Here is a 19,681-nt window from a genome sequence, read left to right as displayed (position 1 = left end):
GGTCTTGATCTCCTGACCTCATGATCCGCCCGCCTCGGCCTCCCAAAGTGCTGGGATTACAGGCATGAGCCACGGTGTCCGGTCTAAATTATTTTAAACTAAGAAGATAAGAACCGAGGTATCACAATAGGCATCAGCATTTGGTTAGATACATGCTTAATTTTATAACAAACGTTCCCAGTGGCTGTACTACTTTACATTTCACTAGCAATGTATGAGAGTTCCAGTTACTCTATCACCAACAGTTGGTGTTGTCAGTATTTTTTATTTTAACTGTTCTGATAGGTATGGAGAGGTATTTTATTATGGTTCTAATATGCATTTCCCTAGTGGTTGATAATCTCGAAGACCTATTATGTGCTTACTGGCCAATCTTATATCTTCTTTGATGAAGTGACCATTCAATTCTCTAACTTTTTTTTTTTTTTTTTTGAGATCTGGTCTCACTATGTTGCCCAGGTTGGAGCACAGTGGCTATTCACAGATGTGATCATGGCATATTACATCCACAGACCCCTCGCCTCAGCAGATCCTTCTGCCTCAGCCTCCTGAGTAGCTGGAACTACAGGCGTGTGACACAGTGCCCTGCTTGCCTTTTTAAAAAATTGGGTGGTTTGGGTCAGGCACGGTGGCTTATGCTTGTAATCCCAGCACTTTGGGAGGCTGAGGTGGGAGGATCATGAGGTCAGGAGATTGAGACCATCCTGGCTAACATGGTGAAACACCGTCTCTACTAAAAATGCAAAAAATTAGCCGGGCGTGGTGGTGTGTGCCTGTAGTCTCAGCTACTCGGGAGGCTGAGGCAGGAGAATGGCATGAACTGAGAGGCAGAGCTTACAGTGAGCCGAGATCGTGCCACTGCACTTTAGCCTGGGTGACACAGCGAGACTCCATCTCAAAAAAAAAAAAAAAAAAAGAATTGGATGGTTTGTTTTTCCTACTGTTGAATTTTGAGAGTTCTTCATATATCCTGGATACTATGAATACAGACATGGATTTGCAAATATTTTCTCCCAGTCCATAGTTTTTCATTCTGTAACAGTGTCAGTGAAGGCTTCTTTAATCAAGGCATTAAGGTTAGGGTTTATGACTTTCTTTGTTTTTTGCTGACTTTTGTTGCTGACAAAGTTTGGCATTAATAATGGCGTGAGAAAAAAATGGGGTGAGGCCAGATGTGATGGCTCACATCTATAATCCCAGCACTTTGGAGGCCACGAAGGGAGGATCGCTTGAGGCCAGGAGTTTGAGGCCAGCCTGGACAGCATAGCATTCAAGATAGTCTCTACAAAAAAAAAATTTTTAAGTGGTGTTTAGGCTTATGTTTGGGCGTTTGAATTCATTTATTATGATGTGAAGTGGAAGTAAGAATGATGGAAAGTTAATGATCTCTTCTGTCCCTTGACAAAAAGTGCTTTGTCCCTGAAAATATTTAGTAAAAACAGAGAAAAGAAACTGATAGGACATGTTAGGCTGAGCGTGGTGGTCCATGCCTGTAATCCCAGCACTTTGGAAAGTTGAGGCACAAGACCACTTAAGCCCAAGAGGCAGAGTTTGCAGTGAGCCAAGATTGTGCCAGTGCACTCCAGCCTGGGCAACAGAGCGAGACTGTCTCAAAACAGACAAACAAACAAACAAACACATGTTAATGGCAGTGTGCCTTATTTCATCCTGCACACAAACTCAAGCGCCTCATCATTTCTTATCCTTTTTTTTTTTTTTTTTAAGACAGAGTCTTGCTTTGTCACCCAGGCTCAAGTACAGTGGTGCGGTCTTGGCTCACTGCAACCTCCACCTCCCAGGTTCAAGCAATTCTCCTGCCTCAGCCTCCCAAGTAGCTGGGATTACAGGTGTGTGCCACCACGCCTGGCTGATTTTTGTGTTTTTAGTAGAGATGAGGTTTCACCATGTTGGCCAGGCTAGTCTTAAACTCCTGGCCTCAGGTGATCTGTCCGCTTCAGCCTCCCAAAATGCTGGGATTACAGGTGTGAGGCATTGCCCCTGGCTCTGAATTTTTTAATCTAATTTAGCATTGGAACCTAGTGTCACAGGGATGGGTGTTAACACATGTACTTGAATAGAAAAATTTCAGGGCTAGGCCTGGTGACTCAAGCCTGTAATCTCAGCCCTTTGGGAGGCCAAGGTGGGAGAATTGCTTGAGTCTGGAGTTTGAGATCGGCCTGGGCAACATGGTAAAACCTGGCCTCTACAAAAAAAATACAATAACAGAGCCAGGCGTGGTGGCTCACACCTGTAATCCCAGCACTTTGGGAGGCCGAGGCAGGCGGATCACCTGAGGTTGGGAGTTCGAGACCACACTTACCAATATGGAGAAACCCCGTCTCTACTAAAAATACAAAATTAGCCAGGTATGATGGCACATGCCTGTAATCCCAGCTGCTCAGGAGGCTGAGGCAGGAGACTTGCTTGAGCCCAGGAGGCGGAGGTTGTGGTGAGCCGGAGATCGCACCATCGCACACCAGCCTGGGCAACAAGAGCGAAACTCCGTCTCAAAAAAAAAAAAAATAACAGGGCATGGTGGCATATGCCTGTAGTCCCAGCTATTTGTGGGACTGAAGTGATGGCTTGAGCCTGGGAGCTCCAGGCTGCAGTAAGCAGAGATCACACCACTGCACTCCAGCCTGGGCAACAGAGACCCTGTCTCAAAAAACAAAAAACAACAAAACAAAACAAAAAAATACATATATATATGTATACATATATGTATGTGTGTATATATATTTCAAATACATAACATAAAAACACCTTTCCAAAAAATATTAGATTGACAATGATGTATTAAAATAAACAATATTCTAATTTTCCCAGTCCTTTCTGAGTATATCAGTAAACACGGTGTCTCTTAAGTTAAAGTGTAATTACTTTTAATTGATAGTCATTTGCTAAACCTTGGCAAAGTCTTTTTGGCATACTGTAAGCACCCAACGGGTTCTTCCTGCCCACTGCACAGGCAAAACAGTAAAGAAAGAGTTTAATTAACATTAAGGTGAGGTTGGCCTTGTGGGAGAAGTGGAGTTATCAGTCTCCCCAAAGGCTGGAGGTTATGGTTTTTCAGTTTGGTGGGCAGGGGACTAGGGGATGGATGCTGCTGATTGACTGGGGATGCAGTCATTAGGGATGTGGAGAATAGTCCTCATGAACTGAGTCTACCTCTGGGTGAGGCTGCAGGGCCAACTGAGTCACAAGTCACTAGTCCTGGTGGTGTAAGTCTGGAAAACATCTCCAATGACCAATCTTAGATTCTACAATAGTGATGTTATCTATAGGGGCAATTGAAGAAGCCACAAATCTTGTGACTTCTGGCTATATAACTCCTGAATGTCAGGGATTATAGAAATTATGTCAACATGTCAGCAGAATTCAGGCCCCTCCCATAAACTTAATCTTGTGGCCTCTCAATAGTTTTACAAAGGTGGTTTCAGCCCCCTCAATAAGGAGAGGATTAGTTTTAGGGAGGGACTATTATCATCCTGACTTCTAAGTTAAACTGTAAACTAAATTCCTTCCACGGTTAGCATGGCCTACCCCAAGAATGAGTGAAGACAGCCAGCCTGTGAGGCTAGCAGCAAGATGGAGTCAGCCACGTTACAATACTACCCAGAAAATGAGAAAGGGAATACCTCTAATGATTTTGTAACACAAGTGTTTCAAATTCTTGCTTTAAACAAAAAATTAAAGAAAAATCAAATCAAGTTGTCAGTTGAGAGATTATCACTATGTGACTTTTTTGCAGATATCTCAAAAAATATGAAAATGAATGACAATTTTGTCATCTATTTTTACATGGGAACAAAGTTTCTCAGCACACTCATAAAAACATAAAGGAAATAGAATTTATTGCGAAACCTTGTCTAATTCTATCATCAAATAATGTTCATTCACAGATAAATGCTTTTTTTGACAGAGTCTTGCTCTGTCGCCCAGACTGGAGTGCAATGGTGCCATCTCAGCTTACTACAACCTTCATCTCCCGGGTTCCAGCGATTCTCCTGCCTCAGCCTCTGGAGTAGCTGGGACCTCAGGCCACCATGCCCAGCTAATTTTCGTATTTTTTGGTAGAGGCAGGGTTTCACCAGGTTGGCCAGGCTGGTTTCAAACTCCTGACCTCAAGTGATCCGCTTGCCTTGGCCTCTCAAAGTGCTGGGATTACAGATTTGAGCCACCGTGCCTGGGCATAAATGCCTTTTTGAAAGAAACGAGCCCATCTGTCTTATTAATATCTATCATTCCAATAAAATGTTTCCTCTCTTTAAAAGTTATTTATATAAATTGCAGCATACTTTTCTTTTGTTTGACTGCTAATAGTAATTATATTGATAATTCAATCCAGGGGAAAAAATTTACCGAGAGACTTTTTGTCATAGGAAGTTAAAAAGAATTAAAAGTTTAATACATATACATACTTTTGTTGCAGAGAAGTATTACAAAGTGATAAAAACACTTTCATGCATGAAATATATTGCTTTGGAATGTAATTCTGTGGAGAAAATGGAATGGAAATACAAGTTCAGAAAGATAAAAGAATGACAACATTTCTTTGTTTTTTCTTGAGACAGAGTCTCGCCCTGTTGCACAGGTTGGAGTGTATTGGCACCATCTCGGCTCATGGCAACTTCTGCCTCCTGGGTTCAAACGATTCTCCTGCCTCAGCCTCCTGAATAGCTGAGATTACAGGTGCCCGCAACCATGCCCAGCTAATTTTTTTTTTTTTTTTTTGTATTTTTAGAACTCCTGACCTCATGATCTGCCTGCCTCGGCCTCCCAAAGTCCTGTGATTACAGGCGTGAGCCACCACACCCGGCCAAAAATGACAAAATTTCTGATGTAGGCTGGGTGCGGTGGCTCACGCCTGTAATCCTAGCACTTGGGAAGATGAGGTGGGCGGACCACCTGAGGTCAGGAGTTCAAGACAAGCCTGGCCAACATGGAGAAACCCCATCAACATGGGAAAACACCATCTCTACTAAAAATACAAAACCGGGCATGGTGGTGAGTGCCTGTAATCCCAGCTATTCCAGAGGCTGAGGCAGGAGAATGAGAATGGTTTGAACCTGTGTGGTGGAGGTTGCAGTGAGACATGATTGCGCCACTCCACTCCACTCCAGCCTGGGCAACAAAGTGAGACTCCATCTCAAAAAAAAAAAAAATCTGGTGTAAATGAAGAATTTGCTAATACATTTTTACTACCAGAGCTGACCACTCTCCCCCTTCCCCCTTTCTTATAACCATTGCATGATTTTGCATAAAACTTTTAGGGAGTGTCCAAGAAAAAAAGTTTGAAAACTACAGGTTAACCCACTCTTTACAGGAACTTGGCTGTGAAATGGAAAAGAGGAGAGCTGGCTCCAGGGAGGCTTAGGTGAAAGGTTATTTTATTTTATTTTATTTTATTTTATTTTATTTTTTGAGACAGAGTCTCGCTCTGTCGCCCAGGCTGGAGTGCAGTGGCCGGATCTCAGCTCACTGCAAGCTCCACCTCCCGGGTTTAGGCCATTCTCCTGCCTCAGCCTCCCGAGTAGCTGGGACTACAGGCGCCCGCCACCTCGCCTGGCTAGTTTTTTGTATTTTTTAGTAGAGACGGGGTTTCACCGGGTTAGCCAGGATGGTCTGGATCTCCTGACCTCGTGATCTGCCCGTCTCGGCCTCCCAAAGTGCTGGGATTACAGACTTGAGCCACCGCGCCCAGCCAGATTTTATTTTTTAATTTTTAATTTTTTTGAGATTATGTCTAGCTCCTTCCCCAGGCTGGAGTGAAGTGGTGCGATCACAGCTAACCACAGTCTTGACCTCCTGAGCTCTCATGGCTCACTACAGCCTCTACCTCCCCAGCTCAAGCAATCCTCCCACCTCAGTCCCCTGAGTAGCTGGGACCACAGGCCTGCACCACCATGTCTGGGTAATTTTTGTATACTTTTTTTTGTAGAGACAGGGTTTTACCATGTTGCTCAGGCAGGTCTCGAACTCCTGAACTCAGGCAATCCACCTGCCTCAGCCTCCCAAAGTGCTGGAATTACAGGCATGAGCCACCACGCCCCACCAGTGATTTTATTTTTTAAGTTGGAAGATCTGAGCATGTTTAATTGTTTAGTATCATGCCTGTTTTACAGAAAAAAAAGAGAGGCTCTTGAAGCTACAATGTTACTCCAATGCGGAGACTCTGGAACAAGATCCAGGTAATATATCAGTCAGGACAGGCTAGGTTATTCTGCAGCAGCACACACCCATTAAATCTCAATAAGCTGAATACATCCTAGTTTTCTTCTCCCCTTACTATGTATCCTAGGGTGCGTCGGCAAGGAGTCTGCTCATCTTAGCCAATCAGTGACCCGGGTCACTGGTTGATGGTTTCATCTCCATAGTTGGAGCAGCTGGCAGAATGCGATACAATGGCTGGCTCAGTCGCCTTTAAAGCTGGTGGGAAGTAACATGTTATTACCTCTGTGTGTTTCAAGTGGGTCAGGGAAGTGCCAGTCCTACCAAGTGCCCAGAAAGGGAAAGCACTGGAAACGTTGATGAGCAGTGCTGCCTACTCCATGACACTTCCGGTATTGAAATAACCACAAACGCTTCTTCTATTTTTTTTTTTTTTTTTTTTTTTGTGAGACAGAGTCTCCCTATGTCGCCCAGGCTGGGGGTGCAGTGGCGCAATCTTGGCTTACTGAAACCTCCGCCTCCCAGGTTCAAGTGATTATCCTGCCTCAGCTTCCCGAGCCGAGTAGCTGGGATTACAGACATGGGCCACGACACCTGGCTTGCTTTCTTTCTGTTTTTTTTTTTTTTTTTTTTGTATTTTTAGTAGCGATGGGGGTTCACCATGTTGGCCAGGCTGGTCTTGAACTCCTGACCTCAAGTGATCCAAAGGTCAGCTACAAACTTGTATTATCTGATACCTACTTTGAGCCCAGGCGAGAAAAGAAGGATAAAGTAAAGCATGAGACATTGTTAGTTCATTTCAACAGATGGGGAGTTGTGGGTTTTAGCCTCTGACGCTTCATTGTTACCATGAGAGCCTGGAAATTCTTTTTTTTTTTTTTTTTTTTTTTTACCTCTTTAGGTCATCTGGGAGGACGTGGTGCTCTTTTAGCTCTAACATTTTCTGGTTGCAATGCGCTTAGGACTGGGATGCGAAGTGAATGAGTTGGGAGAGAACGCCAGCCCCACAAGTGCCAGGCGTGCCATATCAGGAAAACACTTTCTAGTATTTTGTCCGCGTGTCTGTTGGGGAACGCTCTTACATCCTGCAGAGGGCAGTAAGGACACAGCGCGCATTATGACCGCGAGTTTAAAAGTCCAGGGGTCGCTCACTCAACCTTGAATGCACGTCAGAATCACCTGAGGGAGGTTTTATAAAATATCCGTGCTCCACCCAAGACAATGAAATCAGACTCCCTGCGAGCGGGGCCCAAACATCAACATTTTTGAAGACGCTCCCTGTGGCTGTGCATCGGTGATCTTTAATCCCCTGCTACTTGTTAGAGGAGCTGAATGACGCCTCGTGGGCTCATTCTCATAAATGAGCTCCTGAATGCTGTCCTCTCCTCCCGAGAGTTGTCGGTGTTGCATCTTTTTCTTGTTTATTTATTTATTTATTAGCCAACGTTAGAAGACCTTCAACGGTGCTGCATCTTAATGGGGGGACATCCAGCTAAAGGGAATCTTGGAGACATCCGCGGGTTCCTAGCGGCTCGCGGCAAGTTGGTTTCCCAGGGCAAGAGGCCGCCACTTAGGGTCAGCTCTGCCTTTCGAGCTGGGCAGTGGAGGCTCTAAGTCCGCTTTCAGCAGGACCGGAGGAAGGAGACTGGGTGGCCCCAAGGAAGGAGGGGAAAAGGCTGCTGAGAAGAGGAGGAGGGAAAGGGGAAGAGGCAGGGCGAGGGAGGAGCCTGAGAAGACGCGGTCGCGGACGGGCCCGGCTCAACCGTGACATCCGCGCTCCGGCCGCCTGGTCGCCATGGCGGGCCTGGGCCAGGGCCCGGGCTCCGCCGTCCCCGTATGGCTAGCCGAGGAAGACCTGGGCTGCATCATCTGCCAGGAGCTGCTAGACTGGCCCACCACGCTGCCCTGCGGCCACAGCTTCTGCCGCCACTGCCTGGAGGGCCTGTGGGGCGCGCGCGGCGCGGGGCGCCGCTGGGCCTGCCCCACCTGCCGTGAGGGCGCCGCGCAGCAGCCTCGGCTGCGGAAGAACACGCTACTGCAAGACCTGGCCGACAAGTACCGCCGCGCCGCACGCGAGCTGGAGGCGGGCTCCGACTCTGCTCCTTGCCCCGGCCCCGGCTCCAGTCCCGACTCCAGCCTGACCCCCAGGCCCCGGCGCTGCCCGGCACTGCCGCGGGTAGGGAGGCCGGTCCCGCAGCTCCCCTCGCACACCCCCCTGGCTGCCCGCAGCCTGCCCTCTTCCCCTGTGGCTCGAATCCCTTTCCCCAGCCGTTCTACTTTTACGTTCCTTTTCTCAGTCTAAAAGTCGACTCCCGCTTTTGTAAGGAACTTTGGAAAGTTCATAAAAGTATGAAGAAGCGGGAAAAAAACAAATTCCCCATCTCCCAAAAGCGTGTCAACCTAGCTGCTACACGCCTTGGCATATTTCAACTTCTTCCCAATCGATCTTCGGTCTCTTTCTCTGACAGTTGTAAAATTGTGGTAAGATGTATATAACATTAAAACTTGTAATTTTAACCACCTTCTTTTTTTTTTTTTTTTTTTTTTTTTGAGACAGAATCTCGCTCTGTCGCCCAGGCTGAATGGAGTGCAGTGGCGTGATCGGCTCACTGCAACCTCCACCTCTCAGATTCAAGAGAGTCTCCTGCCTCAGCAGCTTCCCGAGTAGTTGATACTACGGGCGTGAGCCATCACGCCTGGCTAATTTTTGTATTTTTAGTAGAAACTGGGTTTCACCGCGTTGGCCAGGCTGGTCTCGAACTCCTGACCTCAGTTGATCCACCCACCTCGGCCTCCCAAAGTGCTGGGATTACAGGCGTGAGCCACCGCGTCCAGCCTCATTTTAACCATTTTAAAGTGTACAATTCAGTGACAGATACATTTCCTGTTGTGCAACTATCCCTGCTGTTTCCAGAACTCTTTAATCATCATAAACAGAAATTCTGTGCTCATTAAGCAGTAACTCCTTATTTCCCCTCCCGCTAGCCCCTGCTCACATTTAAGCTACTTTCTGTTTCTGAGTTTGCCTGTTCTAGATATTTCATATAACTGGAATCTTTCAATGTTTGTCCCTTTGTGCCAGGTTTCTTTCACTTAGCATAGTGTTTTCAAGGTTCATTCATGTTGTAGCATGTGTTAGAACTTTATTCCTTTTATGGGGCTGAATCATATTCCATTGGGTGGATGTGCCACATATATATATATATATATATATACACACATATATTTCATTTTTTGAGCTGAAGTCTTGCTCTGTGGCCAGGCTGGAATGCAGAGGCGCGATTTCTGCTCACTGCAGACTCTGCCTCCCAGGTTCAAGTGATTCTCCTGCCTCAGCGTCCCGAGTAGCTGGGACTACAGGTGCTCACCACCCCACCCAGGTGATTTTTGTATTTTCAGTAGAGATGGGTTTTCACCATGTTGGCCAGGATGGTCTCGATCTCTTGACCTTGTAATATGCCCTCCTTGGCCTCCCAAAGTGCTGGAATTACAGGCGTGAGCCACCGCACCCAGCCTCATTGTGATTTTGATCTGGATTTCCTTAATGACTAATGATGTTGCCCATCTTTTCTTGTGCTTGTTGGTCATCTGTAGATCTTCATTGCAGAAATGTCTATTCAAGTCCTTTGACCATTGTAAAATTGGGTTGTTTATCTTTTTGTTGTTGAGTTTTAGAGATTCCTTCTATATTCTGGATATCGAATTAGATATGACTCACAGATATATTATCAAATATATATTCTCCCATTCTAAGAGTTGTCACTTTCTCAGTGGTATCCTTTGATGCACAAAAGTTTTAAATTTAATATTTATTTGTTGTTTTGTTGTTGTTGTTGCTTGTGCTTCTGTTGTCATATTTACAGATTCATTGCCAAATCTCAGTTCATGAAGATTTACCCCTATGTTTTCTCCTAAGAGTTTTTTTGTTTTGGTTTGGTTTGGTTTTTTTGTTTTTTTGTTTTTTTTGAGTCAGTGTCTCGCTCAGTTCCCAGGGATGGAGTGCAGTGGCACCATCTCGGCTCACTGCAGCCTCCACCTCCAAGGTTCAAGCAATTCTCCTGCTTCAGCCTCCCAAGTACCTGGAATTACAGGCGCCTGCCACCAAACCTGGCTACTTTTGGTATTTTTAATAGAGACAGGGTTTCACCATTTTGGCCAGGCTGGTCTTGAACTCCTGACCTCAAGTGATCTGCCCTCCTTGGCCTCCCAAAGTGCTGGGATTACAGACATGAGCCACCGTGCCAGCCTCTTCTAAGAGTTTTATGGTTTTAGCTTACGTTTAAGTAATTGGTCAATTTTAAGTTAATTTTTGTATATGATGTGAATTAGGGGTCCAACTTCATTCTTTTGTATGTGGAAATCCAATTGTCTTGGTACCATTTGTTGAAGAGTCTATTCTCCAGTGATTAGACTTGGCATCCTTGTCAACAAATCATTTGGCCAGGCCAGGCGTGTGGTTCACACCTGTAATCCCAGTACTTTGGGAGGCCGAGGTGGGAGGATTGCTTGACCCCAGAAGTTCCAGACCAGCCTGGGCAACATGGTGAAACCCCATCTCTAGAAAAATACAAAAAAGTATCTGGGCATGGTAGCATGTGCCTGTAGTCCCAGGTATCTGGGAGGCTGAGGTAGGAGAAATCACCCAAGCTGAGAGTTTGAGGCTGCAGTGAGCCATGATTGTACCACTGCACTCTAGCCTGGGCGATGGAGTGAGACCCTGTCTCAAAATAAATGTATAGTTTTACTTCTGGACATTCCATTTTATTCCATTAGTCTATATGTCTGTACTTACACTGGTACCACACTATTTTGATTACTACAACTTTTTAGTAAATTTAGAAAATTGGGAAGTGTGAGTTCTTTGACTTTTTTTTTTTTCCAAGATTGTTTTTGTTTTTTTTTTTTTTTTTTTTTTTGAGGTGGAGTCTCGCTCTGTCGCCCGGACTGGAGTGCAGTGGCCGGATCTCAGCTCACTGCAAGCTCCGCCTCCCAGGTTTACGCCATTCTCCTGCCTCAGCCTCCCCAGTAGCTGGGACTACAGGCGCCCGCCACCTCGCCCGGCTAGTTTTTTGTATTTTTAGTAGAGACGGGGTTTCACCGTGTTAGCCAGGATGGTCTCGATCTCCTGACCTCGTGATCCGCCCGTCTCGGCCTCCCAAAGTGCTGGGATTACAGGCTTGAGCCACCGCGCCCAGCCTCCGAGATTGTTTTTGTTATTCAGAACTCCTTGCAATTCCATCTGAATTTGAAGATTGGCTTTTCCATTTCTACAAAATAGGCTGTTGGAATTTTGATAGGGTTTATGTTGAATCTGTAGATCACTTTGGGTAGTATTGACATCTTAACAATATTAAGTCTTCTTTCCCTAAAACACAGAATGTGTTTTTATTTATTTTTATTTGGGTCTGTAATTCCTTCAGTGATTTTTTTGTAGTTTTAAGTGTGTAAGTCTTTCACCTCTTTCATTAAATTTATTCCTAGCTATGTTATTCCTTTATTATTATTCTTCTATTTTTTGAGACAGACTCCTGTTCTGTCACCTAGGCTGGAGTACAGTGGCATGATCTCAGCTCACTGCAACCTCCATCTCCCGGGTTCAAGCGATTCTCCTACCTCAGCCTCCTGAGTTGCTGGGGTTACAGGCGCCCACCATCACCCCTGGCTTATTTTTGTATTTTTTAGAGATGAGGTTTCACCATGTTGGCTAGGCTGGTCTCAAACTCCTGACCTCAGGTGATCCACCTGCCTCGGCCTTCCAAAGTGCTGGGATTACAGGTATGAGCCACCGCACTAGGCCCAATATAATTTATTTTAAGAAATTGTTCAGGCTGATTGTTGTGGCTCACACTTATAATCCTAGCACTTTGGGAGGCAGAAGCAGGAGGATTGCTTAAGCCCAGAAGTTCAAGACCAGCCTGGGCAGCATGGTCAGACCCAATAAAAAAAAAAAAGAAAAAAGAAACTATGAGACCCGCTGACAAAAAGAGAAAAAAGTAGCTAGGTGTGATGACACATGGCTGTGGTCCCAGCCACTTTCGAGGCTGAGGTGGGAGGAACACTTGAACCCAGGAGGTTGAGGCTGCTGTGAACTGTTTTCATGTCACTGCACTCCAGCATGGGCAACAGAGCAACATCCTGTCTCCCCTTAAAAAAAGGATACTACTTATCCCTGCACCTGAGCCCAGGCACACATTTGGATTAGAAGATGCCAGGCTTAGAGGATCTTTCTAACGGCAAGGACCAGATGCATGCACACAGGAAACGAACCATGTTCACTGAGAAGCAACTGGAAGATCTGAACATCTTGTTCAATGAGAACCCATACCCAAACCCCAGCTCTCAGAAATAAATGGCCTCGAAAATAGACATACGCCCAATAGTACTCCAGGTATGGTTCAATAACCACAGAGCAAACCTCAAGAAAGCCAAAAAAGCATATTCAGCAAAAACAAGCAAAAACTCCACAACCGCCAATACTGGAGGGTGGAGTCACCACCAGTGTCGTCCTGAGAAATGCAGACACACTACCCAGATTGCCCAACACTGCTCATCTGATTGGCTTGGTGTACACGGGTCATCGGGTACCCTCATTCCAACTCATCCTGTACCCTCAAGGTCCCTGCAAATGACCTCGTGGGCCACAGAATAGTCCATTTTGGCTGCTGCCAAGATCCTAACATATATGACTTCTACCCCATTTTGGAATCCCAAGTTTGGGCTCCAAGCTTCAATTCTGGCTCTTCTGCCTGTTCATACCTACAAAGTTGAGAGATGATAAATACAAAAAGTCACATGTAAAAAAAAATGAATACTAAAAAAATTTTTGTTTGTTTTTTTGAGACAGAGTCTCGCTCTGTTGCCAGGCTGGAGTGCAGTGGCGCGATCTCGGCTCACGGCAACCTATGCCTCCTGGGTTCAAGTGATTCTCCTGCCTCAGCCTTCCGATAAGCTGGGATTACAGGCACCCGCCACCATGCCCAGTTAATTTTTGTATTTTTAGTAGAGACGGAGTTTCACCATGTTAGCCAGGATGGTCTCGATCTCTTGACCTTCTGATCCACTGGCCTCAGCCTCCCAAAGTGCTGGGATTACAGGCATGAGCCACTGCACCCGTCTTAAAAGAAATTTTTTAATTTCCTTCTTAATTTTTTCATTGACCCACTGGTCATTCGGGAGCATATTGTTTAATTTCCTTGGGTTTGTATAGTTTTCAAAATTCCTCATTATTGATTTCTAGTTTTACTCCATTGTAGTCAGAGAAGATACTTGGTATTATTTCAATTTTTTTTTTTTTTTGAGATGGAGTCTTGCTCTGTCGCCAGGCTGGAGTGCAGTAGCGTTATCTCCACTCTTTGCAACCTCTGCCTCCCGGGTTCAAGCAATTCTCCTGCCTCAGTCTCCCCAGCAACTGGGATTACAGGCACACGCCACCACACCTGGCTAATTTTTGTATTTTTAGTAGAGACAGGGTTTCACCATGTTGGCCAGGATGGTCTTGATCTCCTGACCTCGTGATCCACCCACCTTGGCCTCCCAAAGTGCTGGGATTATAGGCATGAGCCACCGCACCCGGCCTATTTCAATGTTTTTGAATGTTTTAAGACTTGTTTTCTGACCTGACATATGTTAGGTCTTAGGTTTTGTGATCTATCCTTGAGAATGATCATGTGCTGAGGAAAAGATCCATGTGTATTCTGCAGCATGAATGTAAATGTTCTGTAAATATCTATTAGGTCCATTTGATCTATAGTACAGGTTAAGTCCAATATTTCGTTGTTACTTTTCTGTCTGAATAATTTGTTCAGTGCTGAAAGTGGGTTGTTGAAGTCTCCAGATATTATTGTATTGGAGTCTGTCTTCTCTTTTTTTTTTTTTTTTTTTTTTTTTTGAGACGGAGTCTTGCTCTGCCACCCAGGCTGGAGTGCAGTGGCCGGATCTCAGCTCACTGCAAGCTCCGCCTCCCGGGTTTATGCCATTCTCCTGCCTCAGCCTCCCGAGTAGCTGGGACTACAGGCGCCCGCCACCTTGCCCGGCTAGTTTTTTGTATTTTTTAGTAGAGACGGGGTTTCACCGTGTTAGCCAGGATGGTCTCGATCTCCTGACCTCGTGATCCACCCGTCTCGGCCTCCCAAAGTGCTGGGATTACAGGCTTGAGCCACCGCGCCCGGCCTTCTGTCTTCTCTTTAGCTCTAGTCATGTTTGCTTTATATGTCTAGGTGCTCTAGTGTTGGTGCATATGTATTTACAGTTGTTATATCTTCTTACTGAATTGACTCCATCATTATAAAATGACTTTCTTTGTCTCTTCTTATAGATTTTGTTTTGAAACCTATTTGTCTGATATAGGTATAGCTAATCCTGCTCTTTTTTGGCTTCCATTACCATGGGATATATTTTTCCATCCCTTTATTTTCAGTCTATATGTGTCTATAGATGAAGTGTGTTTCTTGTAGGAATAGACCATTGGGTCTTGTTTTTTTAATCCAGTCAACCACTCTATGTCTTTTGATTGAAGATTTTTGTCCATTTATATTCAATGTTATTATTGGTAAGTAATTCTTGCCATTTTGTTGTTTGTTCTTTGGTTGTTTTGTTTTGTGGTCTTCTCTTCCTTCTTCCCTTCTTTTCTGTCTTCCTTTAAATGAATATGATTTTCTCTGGTGCTATGATTTAATTTCTTGCTTTTTATTTTTTGTGTATCCATTATATGATTTTTGATTTGAGGTTATCATGAGGCTTGCAAGTAGTATCTTATAACCTATTGTTTTAAGCTGATAACAACTTGATACTGCTTGCATAAACTACCTAACAAGCAAAAAGAAAACTAATAAAAACTCTACACTTTAAATTCATCCCCTGCTATTTGACTTTTGTGTATATCTTATTATACTATCTGTATCTTTGAAAGTTGTTGTAGTTATTATTTTTGATTGGTTTTCTGTGACCTTACTATTACTAGTGAGGTTTTTGTTTTGTTTTGTTTTGTTTTCTTTTGAGACAGAGTTTTACTCTGTTGCCCAGGTTGGAGTGCAGTGGCATGATCTTGGCTCACTGCAGCCTCCACCTCCTGGGTTCAAGCAATTCTCCTGCCTCAGCCTCCCGAGTAGCTGGGGCTACAGGCATGCGCCATCATGCCCAGCTAAATTTTGTGTTTTTAGTAGAAGACTACATGAAGGCATTTAATAATAAAACTCCCAAAGGTTAAGGATAACGAAAGGATCCTAAAGCAGCAAGAGAAAATAAATAACATATAATGGAGTTCCAATACATCTGGCAGTAGAGACAGGGTTTCACCATGTTGGCCAGGCTGGTCTTGAACTCCTGATCTCAAGTGATCTGCCCACCTCAGCCTCCCAAAGTGCTGGGATTACAGGCCACCTCTTGGGTTCAAGTGATTCTCCTGCCGCAGCCTCTAGAGTGGCTGGGATTACAGGTGCCCACCACCACACCCGGCTAATTTTTGTATTTTTAGTAGAGATGGGGTTTCACCATGTTGGCAAGGCTAGTCTGGAACTCCTGACCGCAAGTGATCCACCCGCCTCGGCCTCCCAAAGTGCTGGGATTACAGGCGTGAGACACTGCGCCTGGCTTTTTCTATTTGATTGAAGTATTCCCTTTACCATTTCTTGTAGGATAGGTCTGGTGTTAATAAAATCCCTCAGCTTTTGTTTGTCTGGGAGAGTATTTCTCCTTCATGATTCGAAGCTAGTTTCACAAATTATAGTTTTCTAGGGTAAAAGTTTTTTCCTTCAGCACTTTACATGTCGTGCCACTCTCTCCTGGCCTGTAAGGTTTCCACTGAAAAGTCTACTGCCAGATGTATTGGAACTCCATTATATGTTATTTATTTTCTCTTGCTGCTTTAGGATCCTTTCGTTATCCTTAACCTTTGGGAGTTTTATTATTAAATGCCTTCATGTAGTCTTCTTTGGGTTGAATCTGCTTGGTGTTCTATAACCTTTTTGTATGTAGATATTGATGTCTTTCTCTAGATTTGGGAAGTTCTGTGCTATCATTTCTTTGAATAAACTTTCTACCACTATTTCTTTCTCTGCCTCCTCTTAAGGCCAATAATTCTTAGATTTGCCCCTTTGAGGCTATTTTCTAGATCTTGTAGGCATGTTTCATTCTCCTTTTTTTTCCCTTGTTTCTTTTGTCTCCTCTTACGGTGTATTTTCTTTTTTTATTATTTTTATTTTATTTATGTATTTTCTTTTTTATTATTTTTATTTTATTTATGTATTTATTTTTGAGACGGAGTCTTGCTCTGTTGCCTAGGCTGGAGTACAGTGGCGCAATCTCGGCTCACTGCAAGCTCCGCCTCCTGGTTTCATGCCATTCTCCTGCCTCAGCCTCCTGAGTAGCTGGGACTACAGGCACCCGCCACCGCGCCCAGCTAATTTTTTGTATTTTTAGTAGAGACAGGGTTTCACTGTGGTCTCGATCTCCTGACCTTGTGATTTGCCTGCCTCGGCCTTCCAAAGTGCTGGGATTACAGGTGTGAGCCACTGCGCCATCCCTTACTGTGTATTTTCAAATAGCCTGAATTCAAGCTCACTGATTCTTTCTAATACTCGATCAGTTTTGCTATTGATGCAGACTCTGATGCATTCTTCAATATGTCAGTTGCATTTTTGGATTCCAGAATTTCTGCTTGATTCTTTTTAATTATTTCAGTTATTTTAAATTTATCTGATAGAATTCTGAATTCTTTCTCTGTTATCTTGAAATTCTTTGAGTTTTCTTAAAACAGCTATTTTGAATTATCTGTCTGAAAGGTCACATATCTCTGTTTCTCCCGAATTGGTTCTTGGTGACTTACTTAGTTTGGTGGGGTCATGTTTTCCTGAATGGTCTTGATGCTTGTGGATGTTTGTCAGTGCCTGGGCATTGAAGAGTTAGTTATTTATTGTAGTCTTCACAGTCTGGGCTTGTTTGTACCTGTCCTTCTTGGGAAGGCTTTCCAGGTATTTGAAAGGACTTCGGCGTTGTGATCTGTATCTGCATTGGGGGCACCCCAAGCCCAGTAAAGCTGTGACTCTTGCAGACTACTAGAGGTGCCACCTTGATGGTCTTGTATAAGATCCAGAAGAATTCTCTGGATTACCAGGCAGAGATTCTTGTTCTCTTCTCGTACTTCTCCAAAACAGTCTGTGTGTGTGCTAAACTGCCTGGAGCTGGAGGTGGGCTGACACAAGCACCTTGTAGCCGTGACCAGTAGGAGTGCACGGGGTCAGACCTAAAGCCAGCACAGCACTGTGTCTCACCCAAGCCCCTTTGTAACCACTATCTGGCTACCACCTATATTCACTTAAGGACCTAGGGCTCTATAATCAGCAGATGGCAAAGCCAGCCAGGCTTGTGTCCTTCCCTTCATGGTAGCACATTCACCTAGGCTCCGGGCGGATCCAGAGACCCATCTCAACACTAGGGACTTGCCTAGGAGTTGCAGTCCTTGTGGCCTAGACTGCCATTGAAGTTTATTTAGAGCCCCAGAGCACTTCAGCCCACAGTGGAGAGGCTTGCCAGAACTCAGGTTCCAATCACTAGTGTGGGTGATTTGATTCCTGTCTGGCTAGGACTGATCTAAATGCTCCCCCTGTGGGTAGGCGTCAGCTGAGTTCAGCCCAGTTTTGCTTTGTGATGTAACAAGGCAAAGTCTCTCTATTCTCTTTATCACCATGCTCTCCCTTTCCCGAGTGCACAGATTCTCTGTGCCGTGTTGCCTCTGCCACGTGGGATATGGATGGCGTGGGTAATTCAAGACTGTTTTTCCTACCCTCGTCAGTGCCTCTTTCTATATGTAAAGTTAAAACCAGGTACTGTGAGTACCCCTGATTTCTGGTTCTTATGAAGGTGCTTTTTTGTGTAGTTGTTAAATTTGATGTTCTTGTGGGAGGGATGCTCAGTGGAGCCTTCTATTTGGCTATCTTGCTCTGCCCCTTTCCACCCTTAAGTCTTCTGGCTTTCCCCTACTTTTCTCTGGCCCTAAACCATTTTTAAGTATACAGTTGGGTGATATGAAATACATTCATAATGTTGTGAAACCATCACTACCATCATTTCCATAACTAAAAAATGTTAAATTAACATGACTGGCTCTTCAGGGTACCATAACTCTTTTCATCTTGCAAAAGTGGAATTCTAGGAGCACATTAAAATTCTCCATTTCCTCTTCCCCCAGCCTCTGGCAACCATCATTCTAATTTCTGTCTCTGATTTGTACTACTCTAAATACCTTATATAAGTTGAATCATACAGTATCTGTGTTTTGGTGACTGGCTTATTTCACTTAGCATAATGTCTTCGAGGGTTATTTATGTTGTAGCATATGTCAGAGTTCCCTTCCTTTTTAAGGCTAAGTAATATTCTATTGTATGTGTATGCCACTTTTTGCTTATTCATGTGTCTGCAGACACTTGGGTTGCTTCCATGTTTTAGCTAGTGGGAATAATGCTGCTATGGACATCAGTTTATGAAGCTCTTTGAGATCCTGTTTTCAATTCTTATATATCCAGAAGTTGAATTGCTAAATCATATGGTAATTCTAATATATATATATATGGGATCACTATATATAGAATCACTCCACCTAGCCAGCTATCTCTAAGACCACCAGTGACCTCTATGTAAATCCTGTGGATATTCTGGTGCCTGTCTTCATTGACCTTTCAGTAGCCTTTGACACAGTGGACCACACCTTCATTCTTAGCTTTTGGGACAGGAGTCTTTTGGCTTTCCCCCACCTCTCTCTGGCTGATCCTTCTCAGTCAGTTTACAGGCTGTCTCTCCTCTGCTCAGGAATTAAATGCTGGACTTCCTCAAGGCTGAGTTGTAAGTCCCTTTACCTCCCCTCCAGGTAGTCTTCCCTGTATCCATGGCTTTAATGACCACCTCTATGTACAAATAATAGCTCCAGGCTGGAGCCTTCTGTGAGCACTAGGCTGCTATGTCTTCCTTCTCATCTTTTCTTCTTGGGTATCTCAAAGCATCACACTTAATGTGACCTAAAAATATATATATATAAAAATTTAAAAAATATATATATATTTTGAGATGGAGTCTGGCTCTGTCGCGCAGGCTTGAGTGCAGTGGCATGATCTCGGCTCACTGCAACCTCCATCTCCTGGGTTCAAGCAATTTTCTTGCTTCAGCCTCCCAAGTAGCTGGGATTACAGATGCCCACCACCACGCCTGGCTAATTTTTGTATTTTTAGTAGAGATGGGGTTTCACTAGGTTGGCCAGGATGATCTTGAACTCTTGACCTCACATGATCCGCCCGCCTCAGCCTCCCAAAGTGCTGGGATTACAGCCATGAGCTACTGCACCCGGCCTATTTTTAATATTTTGAGCAACCACCATTCTGTCTTCCACAGTGGCTGTACCATGTATCATTCCCACCAACGGTGCAGAGGGTTCCAATCTTCCCACACCGTCAACATTGTTATTTTCTGTTTTTTTTTTTTTTTTTTTGATAGTAGCCAACCTAATGAGTGTGAAGTGGTATCT

The 19,681-nt window shown here is 44.4% G+C and overlaps 1 protein-coding gene and 1 pseudogene across 4 annotated transcripts in view; both read left to right on the top strand.

The window, feature by feature from the left end:
* Positions 1 to 7,236: 7,236 nt before the first annotated feature.
* RNF135 (ring finger protein 135) overlaps positions 7,237 to 19,681 on the top strand; it is a 32,532-nt gene continuing 20,087 nt past the window's right edge. For 3 of the 4 annotated variants that reach the window (XR_004430783.1, XM_033184258.1, XM_033184256.1), the window contains exon 1: positions 7,237 to 8,347. Coding sequence is in view for 3 of the 4 variants with exons in the window: in XM_033184258.1 (XP_033040149.1) it covers positions 7,967 to 8,347 (381 nt within the window). In the remaining variant the exon portion in view is untranslated. Of the gene's footprint in view, positions 8,653 to 19,681 lie in introns of all 4 variants that reach the window. The other variant, XM_033184257.1, reaches the window with a different exon arrangement.
* Positions 12,216 to 12,963, top strand: LOC117067550 (annotated as a pseudogene).

Source organism: Trachypithecus francoisi, unplaced genomic scaffold (genome assembly GCF_009764315.1).
Source record: "Trachypithecus francoisi isolate TF-2019V2 unplaced genomic scaffold, Tfra_2.0 Lachesis_group20, whole genome shotgun sequence".
Taxonomy (NCBI): domain Eukaryota; kingdom Metazoa; phylum Chordata; class Mammalia; order Primates; family Cercopithecidae; genus Trachypithecus; species Trachypithecus francoisi.
This window is presented reverse-complemented; position numbering and strand designations above follow the sequence as displayed.